Here is a 20,003-nt window from a genome sequence, read left to right as displayed (position 1 = left end):
AGAAAAAAGAAAAAGGTATAGAAAAAAAAAAAAAAAGAAAAAAAAAAAAAAAAGGTAAAAGTGAAATAGAGGTATTCAGGAAAAAACTTATATAATTATATATATATATATATATATATATATAAATGATAGGAAAGTAAAAGATTAGTAAATAATATAAAAAAAATCTTAATCCTTCCAATAATTAACAGCTGTTGAAGTTTGGTTGTTCTTTATTGTCTTTATAGACATCTCTGCTTGTCTCGGAACTGCACAGAGTAGAAGAGGTTTGCTATGGGGATTTGCTTTTACTCTGGACAGTTCGGCTAGGTTCACACTACGGAATCTCTGGGCAGAATTTCTGCAGGAGATTTAGCCGGCGGCACTAGGACCGCACAGATTGTATTGCCCTCCCCATAGATGGCAATGCATTTCTGGGTAGATCTTTTGGGAGATCTGCTCAGAAGTGCATTGACATCTATGGGGACGGCAATCCATTCCGCGGGGTCCTAGTACCGCCAGCTTAGTCTCTGGCAGAAATTCTGCCCAGAAATTCCACAGTGTGAACCTAGCCTTCCTGATACAGGAAAGACACTTAGCACTTAGAGCGAAAAGAACAACTCAACTTCAACTTAGCATCTCATAAGTACTGAAAGGATTAAGATTTTTCAAAGAAATAATTTACAAATTTGTTTAACTTTCTGTAGCCAGTTGATATATAAAAAAAAAGTTTTTTCCTGGATAACCCCTTTAAGTTCTTACTAAATCAGTAAATTGATAAATGCTGCAGTGATATGCAGTAATGAATATCATGCAGCACTGTAATAGGGATTGACCGATATCGATTTTTTAGTGCCGATACCGGTAATCTGTCACCTTTCAGGTCGATAGCCGATAACTTATACCGATATTCCGGTATAAGTTATCGGCTATTTCAACAACCCCCCGGCGGGACAGAAGCCGTTGCAGATCAATGATTTAAAGCGGGCGTTTTAAATCAATGAACTGCAGCGGCTTTTGCCGGGCCACAGTCTAACCATCACAGTTGCCCCATCGCCGCCGCCCCCCCCATCCTCTGCCCACATACCGCCGCTGCCCCATTGCCTCCCCCCATCCCCGGTGTTATAATTACCTGTTCCTGGGGTCTGCGATCCTTCTGGCTCTGTCGGCGTCCTGCGCTGTCACTGTGCGCACTGACGGTGACGTCGCCTTGGGGACGTCACTCGTCATTGCACAGCGCACAGCAACAGCGCAGAAGGATCGCGGAACCCGGGGACAGGTAATTATAACACCGGGGATGGGGGGAGGCGATGGGGGGGCGGCGGCGGTATGTGGGCAGAGGATGGGGGGGAGGCGATGGGGCAGTGGCATGTGGCCAGAGGATGGGGGGGAGGTAATGGGGCAGCGGCAGCAGAATGTGGGCAGAGGATGGGGGGAGGAAATGGGGCAGCGGCGGCGACGGTCGTCTCTGGCCAGGGGGTGGGGCATTATCGGCATATCGGCAAGGTAATTGCCGATACCGATAATGTCCAAAATCGTGATTATCGGCCGATAATATCAGCCAAAACGATAATCGGTCGATCCCTACACTGTAATAAGACATGACATTTGCTTATATTATTTGAATATAAAGAAAAGCACAGAGACCATACATCAGTATAGGTTCACACTGCATTAACAATCTGAGCAGAGAGGGTAGTAAGCAAGCAGGGAGACAAATGACAGGTACTGTGAGGGAAAATGATGTGTAGTAGCTGTTTCAAAGTGAACACCCACTGGAAACACATTTTGAGATTTAGAAGGCCACCGGGAAAAAAATCACACATGAAATCATCCCTTCAAAGGCAAGTATGCTGGATAACACCACCCCATGTTAACTTGTCCTCAACACCAAACATCTGGGCCAAAACATGAATCTTAACTCCCAAAAAAGAAATTCACGTTATAATGACCACGCTGCACAATGGTGTTGGTCTTTAAGCTGGCAATTAATAAGTCAATTTGCAACAAATCCATTGAAAATAATCCATCCAAATGACATTTTTTATCAGGATGGTGGTTGTCGCACAAATATACATTACACGATTGTCCCAGAAGAAGAAATAGGTGGCACCACTGCATCTCAAAACCGGGCCACTATATCTGAGCAGTCTAATAGGGGGAGTGTAGCGGGTGCTGTCCATAAATGAGTCCGGTGGTGCTAGGAGTAACCAAGGGCAGTTAAGCGGGTGCTGTCCATAAATGAGTCCGGTGGTGCTAGGAGTAACCAAGGGCAACCATCAATCAAAAGTAAAGAAGAACATACAAAGGTATCCTGCCATTACAGCATAAGAAAACGACTCAAAGCTACTCTGTGGAATAACTGGCGGACCTGGCATGTTGGAATGCTTGGGGCGCTGAAGCGCCCCAAGCATTCCAACAAGCCAGGTCCACCGATTATCCCACAGAGGTGCTTCGAGTCGTTTGCTTATGCGGTGAGTGCAGGATACCGTTGTATGTTCTTCTTTACAATACATTACATGACATCTACAATGATGGGAATAATGGAAAACAGCTTGTCTTTCTTTTGCAACTATTGTTTATGTACATTATTGTATATACATTTCTCGTCCAGTAACTCATTTAGTCAGACCCAAATTTGTTACCACCGATCAACACATTTCCATTGGCCATGGTGTTAGTTATAAACAATGAACCTTAATCCTTATCAGGTAACAGATCTGGTGCTATATAAATACAGTGCTAGATTGTAATATGACAATTTCATATGACCACTGTACACAAGACAGTATACAAAGATGCCAATGTAGTGACTTGGGGGAAGCATATACAACCATTTAAATGATCATCCTTTATGAATGATCTTTTATGTATTGGTAACTGTAATTAAATGCATAGCATAATAACGTATTGTAATACAACATGAAAACATTATTACTGCCCTACATATTAACAACCTTTCCTGCCACTAAAACTGAAATGCCAGATCTTACAAACATCAGTGACGGATGGTTATGACAGATACAGCCCTATAGCAATTCATGAGCACTCCGCATTCATGAAACTCAAAATAACCCTGCAAAACATATAAAAAGAAAAGAGCCCTATGTAAAAGAATTACCGTAAATAGGATATGTATCGTCTACTTAACTATTCAGTTTGCAGCTTCGTGTGTGTATCATCTTTGACTGATTTACAACGTTGGCAAAGGATATATTGTTTTCTAGCCATGCTTCTATCATTAGGTACTAGGATGGGAATCCTTGCCCTGGTTAAGCATCCTGTGGTGAGGAGACCACCATTTCTGAATCATAGCCCCCCATTATCTTTAAGCTGCAAATGAAATTGCCCAGAGCACTTTCCAGGCTATGAGCACCGTGTCTGTTGAATTAATACACTCCAGTGGGCTCAATATGTCTTACAGCCAATAGTACGAATCCCTTCAGTAAGAGCAGAGTGTTGATAAATAATCTCATATTTTATGAATAGGATACCGTGCTCATGTCTTGCTGATTTACTACACATACACATATGCCATCAGTTAAGTTTGGCAGGCACAACAAATTACAATTTTATGTCTTAAACTCCTGTTTTCGTGCTATAGTTCCTATTGTAAGAGAGTTACCTGTTTACTTAAATAAGCTCGCAGAGCTTTATTTAGAGCTTTAATCACCCATGCATTTTTAGTTTAGGAATGTATATTTTTTGCAGCTGGTACCCACATAAACTATACATATATTCCAGGTGTGTCGTAAAACTATATAGAGCCTTATTCTATTAAAACAATGCAGTAAAGGGGTATTCTAACAAACAAAAAAAGTTATGACATATGGTATAACTTCATGATTCATGGGGGTTTCACTTCTGGGAATTACAATGATCATTGACATGAAGTGGCTACAACATTAGCGTAAGCGTTTGGGATGATTTAGATTTATTTCTTTAAGCCATGTCTTTCCTAATCTAGTGTTATGCAGGTACTGCAACACAGTCCTATTAACTTAGATACGATTATGATGAGATTTGTTCACAGAACTTTATGAGGACAGGTGATGTATAGCGAACTGAAAGTGTCCCCTTTATTGTTTGGATTCCCACTGATCATAAAATGATGGCATATTCTAGAGTTATAATATACTCCAATTCTGTCAGAACACCTATTTAGTCTTTTCTACAGATTTTAGTCATATAAGTTTTTAGGGAAGTTGAAAGACAGCCAATATGGCCACCATTGTAATTGCATAGGATTTGTCATCCTTACTATCTATACAATCACATTTCAGGATTATTTAAAGGGGTTGTCTCCTGTAGACTATCTCTATCTATCGTGTCATAGAGGTGGGTCTCCGGTCAGAACAGAGAATCACCATAGAAAAGTTGTTCCTATTCTGATAAACTGAAGTCAATTTTCTACCCTAGTAGCAAAATTTGCCATATTGGTTGTCATACCGTTTTCCCAAACACACATAACTATGAAATGGGTGAACAGAATCTGGAAAAACATGAAACAAGTGGACATTTTATCCATTTAATGTTTTCTTCTTTTTCTAAAGTTTAATGCAGTTTACCAGAAAGTCAATACTTTATAAACGTCATGATTATTTCATAAGAAGATCTAACCTTCTCATACAGAAGACAAATGAAATGTCTACATCTATTCCTATGTGCACTATATCATCCAATTTAAAGAGGACCTGTGGCCAACCCAAAAAAAGGAGATTTCATTATTATTTAATAGTTCAGGTGGCCCTGATCACACACCTTTTTACAGTTTCTTGATATGCCCTTCTGTTCCTGAGATATCCCTTGAGTGAGGCAATGGGTGGGATTATACAATCAGGAGGTGTGTATTAGGCATACACAGCTCTCAGTGGTCAGCATTCCCTCTTGGACTGTATAACCCCGGCCATCACCTAAATTATAAACCCTCATAGCTCAGGAATAGGAGGGTGTATCAAGAAACTGTAAAAAGGTGTGTGATCAGGGGATCCTGAGTTAATTAGTCATAATGCAATCTCATTTTTGGTGGGGTTGGGCCACAGGTCCTCTTTAAGGACTAATCATAATAAACTACTGTACGATTATCCTTTACCTTGGTGACAATATAGCTTTATTTTCTGTAAAACTGATATGGTGGCATGAAAAAAATAAATACATATCTCTTTACAGCAATGTATCTGATTATATTGATCCCTCTTAGAGGCATATCTTACAGACTGACTTAAAAGAAATGTATGTTAAACATTTTTCCGAATGATAAAACTGCTAATAGAAGTACAAAACAGCATCGGGGCAGCAAGAGATAGAGGGGAGAGAGAGGAGGAGAAATGTGATAAAGGTCACTGTAAGGTAAACATATTTTTTATGATTCTCCATTTGAAATATAATATAAGGAAACTATGCAGAGTCATGTACTTTTTGAACACAGTGTTGTATTGTATCAGATTTATATTTGCTACAACTGTCATGTACATTACACAAATGATAAAATAATGAAACATAATATCAGTCAGTCTGAAAAGGCAACAAGTGTTCGCTTCTAATCAAAGTGAAACTGCCATGTCAGATGTGAACCAGAGCTTTTTAAACTGGGTATGAGAGGGCGCTTACACTTTCTCACACTAAGGGTGGATAAAGACACAATCTGGCCATAGATAAACAATGATGAAATTTAGTAAGCTAAATACAACAGAATGTTGTCTCAACTTTGCACCAAAAGACTGATATCTTGCACCAGATTTATTACGGCTTTTGCTACTTAGTAGATAGTTTTGTTTAGATAAGGATTTAGAGAAAAGGAGCCGTGTCTTCAAGGGGTATTCCATAATTTTCACATTGTTGGGGGGCTGGAAAATTTAAGAAAAAAAAAAAGATACTTACCTATCCAGTTGTAGCTGTTTTCAGTCCACTGCTGCTTATCTCTTCTTCCTGTTTCTGAGACAAGATGTCAGGGCATGACCTGCCCGATCAGCCAGTCACTGGCCAAGAGGGTCAATAATTGGCTGAGCGGGCTGATCAGTAGGAAGAAGAGAGAAGAGATCAACAGTGGAGGACTGACAGGAGCTACAATGGTAGCTGTGGGGGACTAGGGTAAGCAAGTATCACTTTTTCTTTCCTTTTTTCCAGGTTTTGCTGAGACATGGTAAAAATTGGAATATCCCTTTAAAAAGTGGCAAATATTTGTGAATATGAATATATCATCTTCACAGAAAACTTGCTTTATCCTTAAAAGGTACCTCTAATTTTAGCACTGTGCACGATAGTCATTTAAAAAAAATGACACGCATTTCAAGCTCAGCACCTAAATCCTGAACTGGGCTTCTTTCACCCTATGCAATAGGAGACAAAGCTTTCCCTTCTGTCTTCATAGCATCTGTCTCCAGCACGAGACCCAATGTAATGTGATTTGACACTAGCCCTGAGTCTTGCACTGGAGTTAGGTCCTTGGGAGACAGGGTGGAAAGCTCTGTCCAATATTGCATAGAAACATACAGCACAGAGCATCAGGGAGGAGAAAGAATGATGCCCCATTTATGGATTTAGGCACCAAATTTGAAATGCATGTGATTTAAACAAATGACACACAATGCGTAGTACTGCACGATCGTCACTTGTCTAAAAAGCATTAAAGGTACTTGTCAATGAAAAATTTTCATTTGATTGTTTATAAACCATATAAAAAAAGCAAAAAAAATGAGGCTAACAGTGGTCCAATAAATTATTCGACTGGCCAATGGAAAAGTTTATCTTCTGTTAGAACCGATTTTATCTTCTTAAGGACAGCAAAAAAAAAAAGTATCAGACAGACTGGCATGTCTATGGATAACGTACAGTGGTACTCCATTCCTATAAATTACAGTAACCCCCCGACATGCGATGGCCCCGACATATGATCAAATCGACATACGATGGCCTCTCAGAAGCCATTGCATGTCGATGTCAGCATCGAGATACGATGCTTTTATATGTCGGGGCCATCGCATTAACTGCCATCCGACAGCGCAAAATGCTTAAGCTGCTGTCGGATAGCAGTTTAAGCATCCCGGACAGGTTCACTTACCATTCCCCGCTGCTCTGGGTCCACTTCGCGATCCTCCGGCGTTTTCTGCATCTTCTCCAGGGTCCGGGCCTCGCTTTCCGGCGTCGTTATTATGTCGCTGCACACGCCGTTCTGGCACCGCAACGTAATAACGTCACAAGAAAGCGAGGCCCGGACACCGGAGAAGATGCGGAAGAAGCCGGAGGATCCAGAAGAAGACGCCAGAGCAGTGGGACAGCATCGGGAGCCCCTGGGACAGCATCGGAAGCGGTGAAGACGCGGTCCGGAGCGGCGGGGACAGGTGAGTATAACTTCCTATACTTTACATTGCACAGATCCCTCAACATACGATGGATTCGACAAACGATGGGTCGTTTGGAACGAATTACCATCGTATGTTGAGGGACCACTGTAATGGCATGCTGCTACCTTTTGCCACCACTTTATCATCAGGAGGTGTTTAAAGGGGTTATCCAGGAAAAATAACTTTTTTATATATATATCAACTGGCTCCAGAAAGTTAAACAGATTTGTAAATTACTTCTATTAAAAAAATCTTAATCCTTTCAGTACTTATGAGCTGCTGAAGTTGAGCTGTTATTTTCTGTCTAAGTGCTCTCTGATGACACCTGTCTCGGGAACCGCCCAGTTTAGAAGCAAATCCCCAAGGCAAACCTCTTCTACTCTGTGCAGTTCCCGAGACAAGCAGAGATGTCAGCAGAGAGCACTGTTGCCAGACAGTAAACAACAACTCAACTTCAGCAGCTGATAATTATTGAAAGGATTAAGATTTTTTAATAGAAGTAATTTTCAAATCTGTTTAACCTTCTGGAGCCAGTTGATATATATATATATATATATATAAAAGTTTTTTCCTGGAATACCCCTTTAACCCCTCTCATCCACAGCACTTGTCCATCAGTGCATCCTATTTACTCTTTTATATACAGTAGATGGGGCCAGCTGCAGTTCCCTGCACAACTGTGTGCCAAGATGCACCGCTGTGCAGAAAAGGATATAGTGATGGAACGGAATTAGCCCTGTGTTCACACATTACAGTTTTAGCAAAGTTTTTTTTATTAGTTTATTATCATCTGCATGAATTCCTATTTTCTGTTGTAGAGTATAAGTGGGGAGCACAAACCAAAACTTACATATTAGTAGACCAAATGTGCTACCGTATACTTATCTCCTTAGTATAACTCCCACTTCAGCTTCTCATGGTCTATGCCAGTGGTCTTCAACCTGCGGACCTCCAGATGTTGCAAAACTACAACTCCCAGCATGCACGGACAACCTTATGCTGTCCGTGCATGCTGGGAGTTGTAGTTTTGCAACATCTGGAGGTCCGCAGGTTGAAGACCACTGGTCTATGCTATAGTGGCCCAAGCTTAGAAGCTGAAGGGCCATGGTGAAAAGGCAAGCAGTCTCTTTTCCTTAAAGGGGTATTCCAGGCCAAAACTTTTTTTATATATATATCAACTGGCTCCAGAAAGTTAAACAGATTTGTAAATTACTTCTATTAAAAAATCTTAATCCTTCCAATGGTTAATAGCTTCTGAAGTTGAGTTGCTGTTTTCTGTCTAACTGCTTTCTGATGACTCACGTCCCGGGAGCTGTGCAGTTCCTATGTAGATATTCTCCCATCATTCACAGCTCCCGGGACGTGACATCATCATTGAGCAGTTAGACAGAAAACTTCAGAAGCTAATAACTATTGGAAGGATAAAGATTTTTTAACAGAAGTAATTTACAAATCTGTTTAACTTTCCGGAGCCAGCTGATATATATATAAAAAGGTTTTGCCTGGAATACCCCTTTAATATGTTGGGGATCACAGCATCAATTACACTACAAATTCTTCTGACATTTCACAACATATGAAATTGTGCATAAGGGAAGATTTTTATTTTAGGATCTACTTGTTTTTGGTTGAAGAAAAAGTGCATAAGCTTCTCCAAAATGGAAATATATGGAATAAACAATAATAAGCATTCAAAGACACGTACTGTATATTTCTGATATGAGGAAATAACACCAGGCTCATACAAGCCAGTGGGTTACTAGAAGAGTTACATCACAATGCCATACAGGCTCCAGCTACTTCTATTACAAAAAAAAAAACGTGGGCAGCTGCAGTTAAGGGCTGGAGTTGCAAAAGCAAATTTGCCAATTATTTGTCAGTGTCATTCGTATAGATCAGTGTGTGAAACGTCAGTCATCCATTAACTCATTCTCTGCTGAAACGAGAGTTAATAAACAGCAACAGCCTGTGAGGAGGTAGACAGGGAATCAGAGCGCACACCAGTTCTTTTTCTTCTGTTAACAGGGAGAGGCAATTCAATCCAATGTGGTTTGAAACATGAGTAGGTCACTGTACACCATGATAAAATTCCCTAATCCCTGGGCCAAATTTCCCTGAGGAGGGCCTCCTCCTACCCCTTTACTTTCCAAGCTGACTTTTCCATTCCCACTCTCGTGTTTCCTTCTCCTTCATTTCTTTCATTTCCCCTACCTTAAAGCCTTGATACCCGATCTGTGGCCAGTGCTCAGGTTTCAGTTTTTACAGCTTAGACAGTCTATTGCTGTATACATTCCTTTCTTTCTGCTCTGCAGTGATTACTTACCAGGGCTTATTTTACACTAGTCCAGATGAAAGCTGCTCAGATGAAGGGAAACATAGCCAGGCTGTTTGAACATTACAGATATGAAACTACACAAGAGCACATTGTGTCCTTCTTGCCATTTTGTATCAAACTCCACTATACACTTATTATTTTCAGGGCCCCAGGAAAGAAAATCTGTAGGAGCATGCCCAATATTGTGCCCAGGCAATGTCCTTCTACAGAAAGGCTAGGGCTACATGATGTCATGGGGGAATCATTTTTACATCACAACTTTATGTGAGTCCTATTGGAAGAAATGTAGAAGGAAGCGTGAAACTATCGCAAAAATGTTGGTATAGATGGATTTTATAGCAATGATTGTTTTCAATTTGTCTTCCATAAGGAACAATTGAAGTTCCATAGTAACTGCGCTTTTACTGCAATTCATGTGTAACTTCATGCTATTTAGTGACGGGTTCTCCAGGAAAAAACTTTATATATATATATATATATATAGATAGATAGATAGATAGATAGATAGATATCAACTGGCTCCAGAAAGTTAAACAGATTTGTAAATTACTTCTATTAAAAAATCTTAATCCTTTCAGTACTTATGAGGGTTGTTCTTTTCTGTCTAAGTGCTCTCTGATGACACCTGTCTCGGGAACCGCCCAGTTTAGAAGCAAATCCCCATAGCAAACCTCTTCTAAACTGGGTGGTTCCCGAGACACGTGTCATCAGAGAGCACTTAGACAGAAAAGAACAACCTTAACTTCAGAAGCTCATAAGTACTGAAAGGATTAAGTTTTTTTTTTAATAGAAGTCATTTACAAATCTGTTTAACTTTCTGGAGCCAGTTAATATATATATATATATATATGTATATATATATATATATATATATATATATATATATATATATAAAGTTTTTTCCTGGATAACCCCTTTAAACAAGTGTTTCTCCTCAAAACAATTAGGATGTGTTTAAAACTCATATAAGCCATTTCTTCATAATATCTGTTTCCTTGACAACCAGTATGGCTACTTCTACCACTGCCATTTAAGTTGCTACACAGCTTTTCCAGACTCCTGACCACTAGGAGGACCGCTCCAACATTGTCTCCTAGGACTGTATCCACCTTTTCCAGCCCACCGGAGCACCTGAAAGCTGAACTAATTTATGCAGGAAAAGTCAGCGACTGCCGAGCCGAGAAGTTTGTGACGAATCGAATTTACTGTAAGTTCGCTCATCTCTAATTGTATTACCCAAGCGTTTATGCCTGCATATTTTCTGTTAGGAATTGCGCATACTTCAGATGACAACCTTGGAATAACCAGCAGCCATATTGGCTGTCATTCAACTTTCCCAGATGCAGACATGAAAATGAATGGCTGAATAAGGAATGTCTAAACATACTTTTCATTTACTTTACATTAGATAGGAATGTGAACTTAATATTTAGAGGTGATTTTTATTTTAATTTTTTTTAAAGAAAATAGGCTCTTCCATTCTATTATAAGCGCTGCGGAATCTGTAGGTGCTATATAAATAAATAAATAAATAAATATTATTACATAACGGTCATTTTCGTAAACGTGAAATACATTTAAACAAACCCCACCTCCACATAAACATATAGCAAAGGTGGCGAGCTGTCCCTCTCTCATCTGTGACTGTAGATTGGAGTGTTCTTATGGAAACTAACATTAAAGTAGGAGAAGAAAAGTCTCTAAGCCACTACAAGGTTTAGTCCTCAATACTAAAGCATCAGTTAAAAATAGTGTCGTTTTCCCCCTTACAATGTTGTTTTTGTTTCATCCCCACTAGTTCAGACAAACATCTGCTATGAAGAACAACTATCTCCCAAACCACTGAGAGTGCCTGCAGCCAAAATAAACAAAACAAACCCAGAGGATCCAGCACAGTCAGCCTTTATATCCAGCCAGGATAACATTTCACATGTTTTGATTAAAATTAGCTAATTTGTAATTCTAGAACCTATGTTAAAAGCTGCAATCCATATAGATCACATTAAGTGATGGCTTAGAGCAGCCAATGACAATGTGATAGATTTAAGGCTGCCCTAGAAGAGGGGGTGCAGGAAGGCAATTAACCATTTCAATTAAAGTTTAGGTTTTGTATTCAGAAAAATAAAACAGACCCTCTGAGTTGATGTGGAGAAATGCCTGTCCACTTTAGACGATGTGCAACCTGAAAACTGAAAAATACCAAGGGTCACTGAAATGAAATGGAAATGCCACATTTGCCATCAGAAAGTTACATAGATTTGCAATCAGGAAAGACAGATAGGTACGTCTAGAAAGTGGGGCCCCTTAGTCACCCAGAAATGAGATCCATTATTGTATCGCATCATATAGGTATTAAAACTATAGGCTGCTATACTGGTCAGCATCTCCAGAAAGATGCAAATGTCATATACAGTGGTCCCTCAAGTTACAATATTAATTGGTTCCAGGACAAACATTGTATGTTGAAACCATTGTATGTTGAAACCATTGTATGTTGAGACCATAGCTCTATGGAAACCTGGTAATTGGTTCTAAAGGCCCAAAATGTCATCCGAAAATAGGAAAAAGTGAGGATTAAAGAAAAATAAGTAGATAACTAATATAGATAAAGCAAATAATTACATATAAAAGTAATAAAAATCTGCTGGGAGCTATAATCACTGTCTATTTCAGTGTTTTCCAACCAGGGTGCCTCCAGCTGTTGCTAAACGACAACTCCCAGCATGCCCGGACAGCCTTCGGCTGTCCGGGCATGCTGGGAGTTGTCGTTTTGCAACAGCAGGAGGCACCCTCGTTGGGAAACACTGGTTTATGTAGAGGACAGAAGCTTCTTCAGGGTCCTGTACAGAACACGAAATGTCCTAAAAAAAAAAAGTTAAATGGAGTCACCCTTACTTGGCATCTAAAGGAGCAGGTAACCCTGGCATAGGTTAAGAGAACAGAACATGTAATACCTCCCTGTACTGTAGGGGGCGCTACCAGACAGTCAGTCAGTGCATGCACTTTAGGAATACAGGGGTTTTACCAGTGAGATGCCCATTCTGATTGGTCAATTCTTCCAGCCATTGAAATGTTTTGCAGATTCCATAGTATTGTATGTTGAGTCTGGTTTCAAGTTACAATGGTCCAGAAAAGACCATTGTATGTTGAAACTATTGTATGTTGAGGCCATTGTAAGTTGAGGGATAACTGTAGTGGAAGATTTTCTGGTGAATCTGGTGTAATATTTTAAAGTTGCTTATTTTACTTTTTGAACCCCCGTATACTATTGGCTCTTTTCGGAGAATACATCTATACAATGGTTTACCTCTCTCTGTTGTGCAGCATCTGAAGGACCAGATAGAGAGTAACCTCTGGGTGGCCATGGTTATGCTTATTACCCCTGGGGTATGTCACACATATAAAACAACCAAATCAATAGAAATGATAGAAAACACAATACAGTGGCCCCTCAAGTTACAATATTAATTGGTTCTGGGACGACCATTGTATGTTGAAACCATTGTATGTTGAGACCAGAACTCTATGGAAACCTGGTAATTGGTTCTGAAGCCATCAAAATGTCATACAAAAATAAGAAAAAAGTGATAATAAGTAGATAACTAATATATATATAAAGCAAATCCTTACATATAAAAGTAAGAAAGATCTGCTGGGAGCTGTAAATCACTGTCTATGTCAGTGTTTCCCAAGCAGGGAGCCTCCAGCTGTTGCAAAACTACAACTCCCAGCATGCCCGGACAGCCTTTGGCTGTCCGGGCATGCTGGGAGTTGTAGTTTTGCAGCAGCTGGGGGCACCCTGCTTGGGAAACACCGGCCTATGTAGAGGACAGGAGCTTCTTCAGGCATAAAAAAGTAACATGGAGTCGCCCTTACTTGGTGTCCAAAGGAGCAGGTAACCCTGATACAGGTAAAGTGTACAGAACATGTAATACCACCCTGTACTGTAGGGGGCGCTACCAGACACCAGTCAGTGTATGCACTTCAGTAATACAGGTGTTTTACCAGTAAAATGCCCTTTCAGATTGGTCGGTTCTTCCAGCCATTGACACGTTTCATAGATCTGGACTGTCCGTCGCATTGTATGTTGAGTCTGGTTTCAACTTACAATGGTGCAGAAAAGACCATTGTATGTGGAAACTATTGTATGTTGAGGCCATTGTAGGTTGAGGGACCACGGTATAGGTGACAAGTAATGTTGGGTGTAAGGAGCTGCTTAGGACTAAGGGAGTCATGCTTCTCCGTAGAAGAGCATTTACAAGTCTATGTACAGGTTTCAGAAGAATGTTATGGCATTTAGGGTAATGCTTTTTGTATCTGCCATCATTTGCCTATAGGTGAGGCGGGAAGTCATTCCTACTGGCTGCATGGACATCCCCAGTGTAATGCACAGAGCAGCATGCAGTCCAGTTAAAGTGTCACCTTCAGTGACACAAAATAATAGCTGGTCAATTGACAGGACCGGAGTGTGTGAATGTGTGTGAGGCGGGGCTGAGGCATTCAATGCACCCTGCACAAAATGACAAGCACCTCTACATTCATGGGAAGGACCCCCTGACAAAGCACGAGCCTCTCTTACCTTCATCTCCTCATTAATCTCTCTCTTCACGGGGTGCGCAGGCTTCCTGCTCCTTTTATTTTCCGGTGGTCTCCCCTCTTTTTCCATTTCTGCCATTTTTTCGATAGTTTGTGCTGATGAAATGGCTGCGTGAATGAAAGAGTATTGGTAGGATGGTGAAAGCAGGAAAGTGGAGTGGCTATTCCCGCTATCTAGAGGTGAAAGACGTCAGGGATTGTGTGAGGAGGGAGGGCTGGGGATGCCAGGCTGCTGGGCTCAGAGTGCCCTGCTGTCAGGTCAGCCATCTTCTGCCTCTGGCTCAATCTGCATTAGTCCTCTCAAGCTTGTTGCTTTGTGTATGTGTGAGTGGGTGTGTGTGTGTGTGAGTGAGTGTGAGTGTTGTAGTGCTGTCTGTGTGTGTGTATGTTTCTGTGACTGTACGTGAAAGAGAGGGAGGAGAGAATCACAGAGAGAAAGCTCCTTGTGTGGAGCAGCAGAGGGGGTTACTACCTCCCAGGCTGGGAGAGAAGGAGGAGCTCCCAGCTGCCAAAATCTTATCCTCTGCCCCCTCCAAGTAGTGCTAGACACATCTGGATGATGTGCATGGATGGAGCAGCACTATGGCTCACACTGGCTCAATGTAGACTGGTGTAGCAGAGCTGAATCTGTCTCCTAACTCCAGAGATAATGTCACCTATCACAGTGGTCTTCAACATGCGGACCTCCAGATGTTTCAAAACTACAACTCCCAGCATGCCCGGACAGCCGATGGCTGTCCGGGCATGCTGGGAGTTGTAGTTTTGAAACATCTGGAGGTCCACAGGTTGAAGACCACTGACCTATCACATACACTCACATAGCAGTGATAGGAGGACACTCATTATTAGGCTCCTTTCACACAATGGCCGGCATTTATCATTGTAGGTGTAAGTGAAGCATTTTTCTACACCTTTTTGTGTGCTGGTAATGTGTAATAGAACCAAATTTATTAAATGGTCACAGAGCATTTGATACATTTTGTGCAGGTCACATTTTCTGACATTTCTCTCTTCACATACACCAAAAAAGCTAAGTCTGGGCTGGTGTAGTTTTAGAGAATTTTCAGTGGCTTTGCGCCTTTTTTGCGCCTTTTCACAAAAAGCCACAGTTGATAAAACCCTTCCATATCATGTGTATTGTCAAAATCAGAGGATTGCAACTCAAAATCAGCAGAAATGTGTAAACCAAAAGGTGCAAAAAAGACGCAAATGAACCCTGCTTGTGCCTTTTTTGCACCTTTTCTAGACATAAAAAACTGTCTAAAGACAATGATAAATATATATATATTTCTCCGTTTTAAAGACCCGTTACAATGTCCCATTAAGGGTGCGTTGACACGCTAGTAACTAGCAGGGGGTTTCATGCTGCGGGAAACCCACTGCGAGTTACGCTACCATTCATTTGAATGGGTCCACGGACTGTCTGTGGACCGATTAAATCAATGGTAGCATAACTCGCAGCGGGAAACCCGCTGCTAGTAATAGCGTGTGAACGCACCCTTAGGCTAAGTTTCCACTTGTTTTTTTTCTGGTAGTTTTTGGTATACTACCACTGCAGTTTTTGAGCCAAAGTCAGAAGTGGATCCATAAGGGAGGAGAAGTATAAGTCCTTCCTTTATATGTCCTATTCCTTTTGAATACACTCCTGGTTTTGGCTCAAAAACTGCAGTGGTAGTATTCGAAACACTGCCAGAAAAAAAAAAAAACAAGTGGAAACTTAGCCTAAGGGTGCGTTGACACGCTATTACTAGCAGCGGGTTTCCCGCTGCGAGTTATGCTACCATTGTGGACCCAGTGGAAACTTAGCATTAGAAAACCCTTAAAAACGTTCGTTACAAAATCCCATTTAAGTCAATGGGATTTTTTGATTATCCATTATCACCCGTTATAGCCTGTTATGAATAACGGACGTTATTTGCAACAGGAGAAAAAACGTTACATGCACTAATTTTTCTCCTGTCACAAACAACGTCTGTTATTCATAACGGGCTATAACGGGTGATAATGGATGCTCAAAAAATCCCATAGACTTGAATGGGATTTTGTAACAGCCGTTTTTAAGATTTTTCTCAACAGGACATTGCAACGGGTCTTTAAAAGGAGCAACATATAGTGTGAAAGGAGCCTACGCTGCTGAAATAGTGAGTGTCAGATGTGAATATTTCATACAATATGTGTCCATTTATTTAATTTTATTTACTTATACATTGCCATTATCTTCCACAATGCTTTATATTGTTAAAAAAAACAAAAAAACACACAATTTTAAAATAATAATGTATAGAACTGTACAAGTAGACGTTATGCCCATAATAAATGGTAAAGCGGTGAAACGAAATAGGCTCATGGGCTGGCACTGGCAGTGGAAGAACAGTGGCTGAAGGGGATACTTTAGGCAGATGTGCCAGATATTGTTAGGTCATCAAAGCAATTCTTCCATTTCCTAAGGTGTGAATATGTGCAATGTTGTTCTGTGAACTCAAACAACTACACATACGCTCTCTTTCTCGTGATATATATATATATATATATATATATATATATATATATATTCCAACAAGTGATGGAAATGGGTCATGATCTAAATGGGTCAAGATCAGAACAAGGACGCCAGGCACCCACATGCTTTTTGTTTGGTGGTGCTGCAACTAAAATCTTGAATAGTTTTCTCTTGTTACAGTCAGCAGTAGACAATGGTAGGTATGACCTAAGGCGGTGCTTCCCAACCAGGGTGCCTCCAGTTGTTGCAATTCTACAATTCCCAGCATGCCCGGACAGTCCGGGCATGCTAGGATTTGTAGTTTTGTAGTATTGAAACAGCTGGAGGCACCCTGGTTGGAAAACACAGACCTACGAAATTACATTTTTAGTCTCATCTATTAAACAGAGATAGGAAATAGCTGCTCTTTCTTCTATTCCTATGTTTTCTGGGCTCATTGTCTACTTCATTATGATGTGCCAGTTTGCATACAGTGTCGACGTAGCTTTGAAGACATTTTTCCACTTCCCAATGTTGTTTAATCTCAGCCTGACACAAAAGCTGAAGTCACCTATCAGAGCAGGGTGAGAACAGGGCAAGCTGCCCCCTTTGCACGATGTGACAGCTGGATATAGAGGAGGGAGTGATGAGCAGACGTGAGGAGCATACCAAGCACCTCTGCCACTGATGAGGAGGATGATAAGGCAATGTCCGGGGTGATGTTCATTCCAGCCAGTGAGCACTGAGATGGAGGGGGGTGACAAGAGATAGAACCATATTCCTGTCACTATAGCAGCAGCTTTTGTGAGAAGCATTAAATTAACCGAGAGGCTAAACTGATATATGTGCTGGGCATTCTCTGCTACCAGCTTTAAAGTAGCAACTGTGAAAATGTAAATTTCCAAAATGCAGCACTATTATTTTGTATAATTTTTTAGGTACCCAACTAAATACTAAAATGATAAAAAATACTAGTGTATAGTCTATTATTACATTACTTCAAAATCCAATTCAGTATCCAGAAGGGATAAATGCACTTATCTCAACATAAAACCTGCACTTACTTTTTTGTTAGTATAAATATATAAATAATGTAATAAGTCTAGTGTAATGTATGGCAAATGAATGCCTATTATAGGCCCCTGTGTAATAGGTAGGAGAAAAGTTGCTAATCCTGTCTCTGAAAGTAACTGGTGGCACTACAAACAGCATCAAGCCAATGGTAAGGCCGTGTTCACACTAGGGATCGACCGATATCGCTTTTTTAGGGCCGATATTCCGGTATAAGTTATCGGCTATTTAACCCCCTGCGACACCGCTGCAGATCATTGATTTAAATCAATGATCTGCAGTGGCTTTTGCAGGGCCATAGATCGCCGCCGCCACCACCCGCTTCTCTCCCCTACCTGCCAGGGTGCTCCGGGCCATCCATCCATCGTTCATGTAGTGTCCGGGGGCGTTCCGGGTGGAGGGTGGTCCGGTCCGGGCTGTCCTTCTTCTCCGGCGGTCATCTTCTCCACTCCAGGCAGGCTCCAGCCTAGTACGCTGCATAGACGTCGCTGCGCAGTGACGCCCGTGCGCAGCGACGCACCTGACGTCACGGTGTAGCAGCGTCTATGCAGCATACTAGGCCGGAGCCTGCCCGGAGTGGAGAAGAAGACCGTGGGAGAAGAAGGACAGCCCGGACCGGACCACCCGGAACGCCCCCGGACACTACATGAAGGAAGGATGGCCTGGACCACCCCCATTACGGGTAAGTTTAATTTTTTTATTGACTCGGAGGGTGGGGGAGGGGCCCGACCGGTATAGCGGTATGGGAAAAAATCCATACCGGTATACCGCCTAGCATCACGGTGGGGGGTGCGACGCGGTGCGGTGGGTCGGGGGTGCGGTGCGGCGGGTCGAGGGGGTGGCGGTCGCGGTGCGGTGGGGGCGGTGCGGGGGGCGGGGCATTATCGGCAAGATAATTGCCGATACCGATAATGCCCAAAATCGTGATTATCGGCCGATATCGGCCATACCGATAATCGGTCGATCCCTAGTTCACACGTCCGGAATTTCCATGCAGCAGAGTCCCATTGTATTCGATGTTTCTGGCACGGATATTTTGTTTCCATGTCCGCAGAAAGAATTAACCTGTTCATTTTTTCTGAGGACTCCACACAGAGTGCATTCCCATGCGGTATTAGGCTATGTTCATATGTCCATAATGTCTTAGTGCGGACATTCTGGAGACTGCGGGTACTGGCATATGAGATTTTTCATACGGACATTCCAGACGTGTGAACATATCCATAGGCTATGATCATATGTCCGGAATGTCCGCAGGGAAAATCTATGTGCGTACATTCCGGAAACCGAACGATCATTAATTCTTTCTGCAGACACGGTAAACGGAATTTCCATGCCAGAAATATCTGGCAAGGAAATTCCGTCATGTGTGTAGCGCAGCAGATGCCCACTGAATACAATGACACTGCTCAGGAATCGCCGCATTCCAATGCGAGATTCCACACGAACAATCCGGACATGTGAACATGGCCTTACAGTCATGCTTATGGTTTTCCTGTTGAGAAAAATAGCTTCATATTGGGTGCATACCACGGTGGAGATGACACTTTGCCTTAATTAACCCATTACTGTTTCTCATGCTGGCTCATCTGGTGGGGGTTGAAAAGAATCTATGGGGACATTTAATTAGGTGTATAAACACAATAATAGAGGATCAGACTCTGTCCACATTTCATTTTTACATCTGTTGGAGGAATACATCAAAACTTAGTATTCACCAACATATACCTTGTGTAAAAAGATGAATGTGTGCCACTGTATGGACATACAACAAAATACTGCACCTATTGAAAAAAAAGTGTTGTCTCAATAGGAAAGCACAGCAGGCTACGATTTAGGTCTAGGACATGCAACATTATTGTTCCTCAAAAAGAAGGACACCATGGCAGAATCCAAGAGGCCTCAGTTTAAGTATAACAGAAATTACAACAAAGATATGAAGAGAGCCATGAAGGCACAAAACTAGAGACACCCCTTATGCTTGGATTTGTATAAATTGTGTTATCAACATAAGTTGTTGTGACAATTTGTGTTGTAGTAGGTATAAATTCATGTTTAGAACTTTTAGTGTTTACATAATGCAAATAATACTAAATTACTAAATAAAATAAAGAGAATACATTGAATTATTTATCTTTTATTGATTTAAAGTACAGTGGGGATCAAAAGTTTGGGCACCCCAGGTAAACATTTGTATTAA

The 20,003-nt window shown here is 41.3% G+C and overlaps 1 protein-coding gene across 4 annotated transcripts in view; it reads right to left on the bottom strand.

The window, feature by feature from the left end:
• Nucleotides 1–14,718, bottom strand: part of SOBP (sine oculis binding protein homolog) — a 229,021-nt gene extending 214,303 nt beyond the window's left edge. Inside the window, exons 1-2 of one of the 4 annotated variants that reach the window (XM_056566245.1) lie at nucleotides 14,237–14,718; nucleotides 11,790–11,846 (exon numbers count right to left, since the gene is read on the bottom strand). In XM_056566245.1, coding sequence (XP_056422220.1) covers nucleotides 11,790–11,846; nucleotides 14,237–14,332 — 153 coding nt within the window. In that variant the 5' untranslated portion in view covers nucleotides 14,333–14,718. Of the gene's footprint in view, nucleotides 1–11,789; nucleotides 11,847–14,236 lie in introns of those variants that run through there. The other 3 variants (XM_056566246.1, XM_056566247.1, XM_056566248.1) reach the window with 3 other exon arrangements.
• Nucleotides 14,719–20,003: the final 5,285 nt, after the last annotated feature.

This window comes from Hyla sarda, chromosome 3 (assembly GCF_029499605.1).
Source record: "Hyla sarda isolate aHylSar1 chromosome 3, aHylSar1.hap1, whole genome shotgun sequence".
Taxonomy (NCBI): Eukaryota; Metazoa; Chordata; class Amphibia; order Anura; family Hylidae; genus Hyla; species Hyla sarda.
This window is presented reverse-complemented; position numbering and strand designations above follow the sequence as displayed.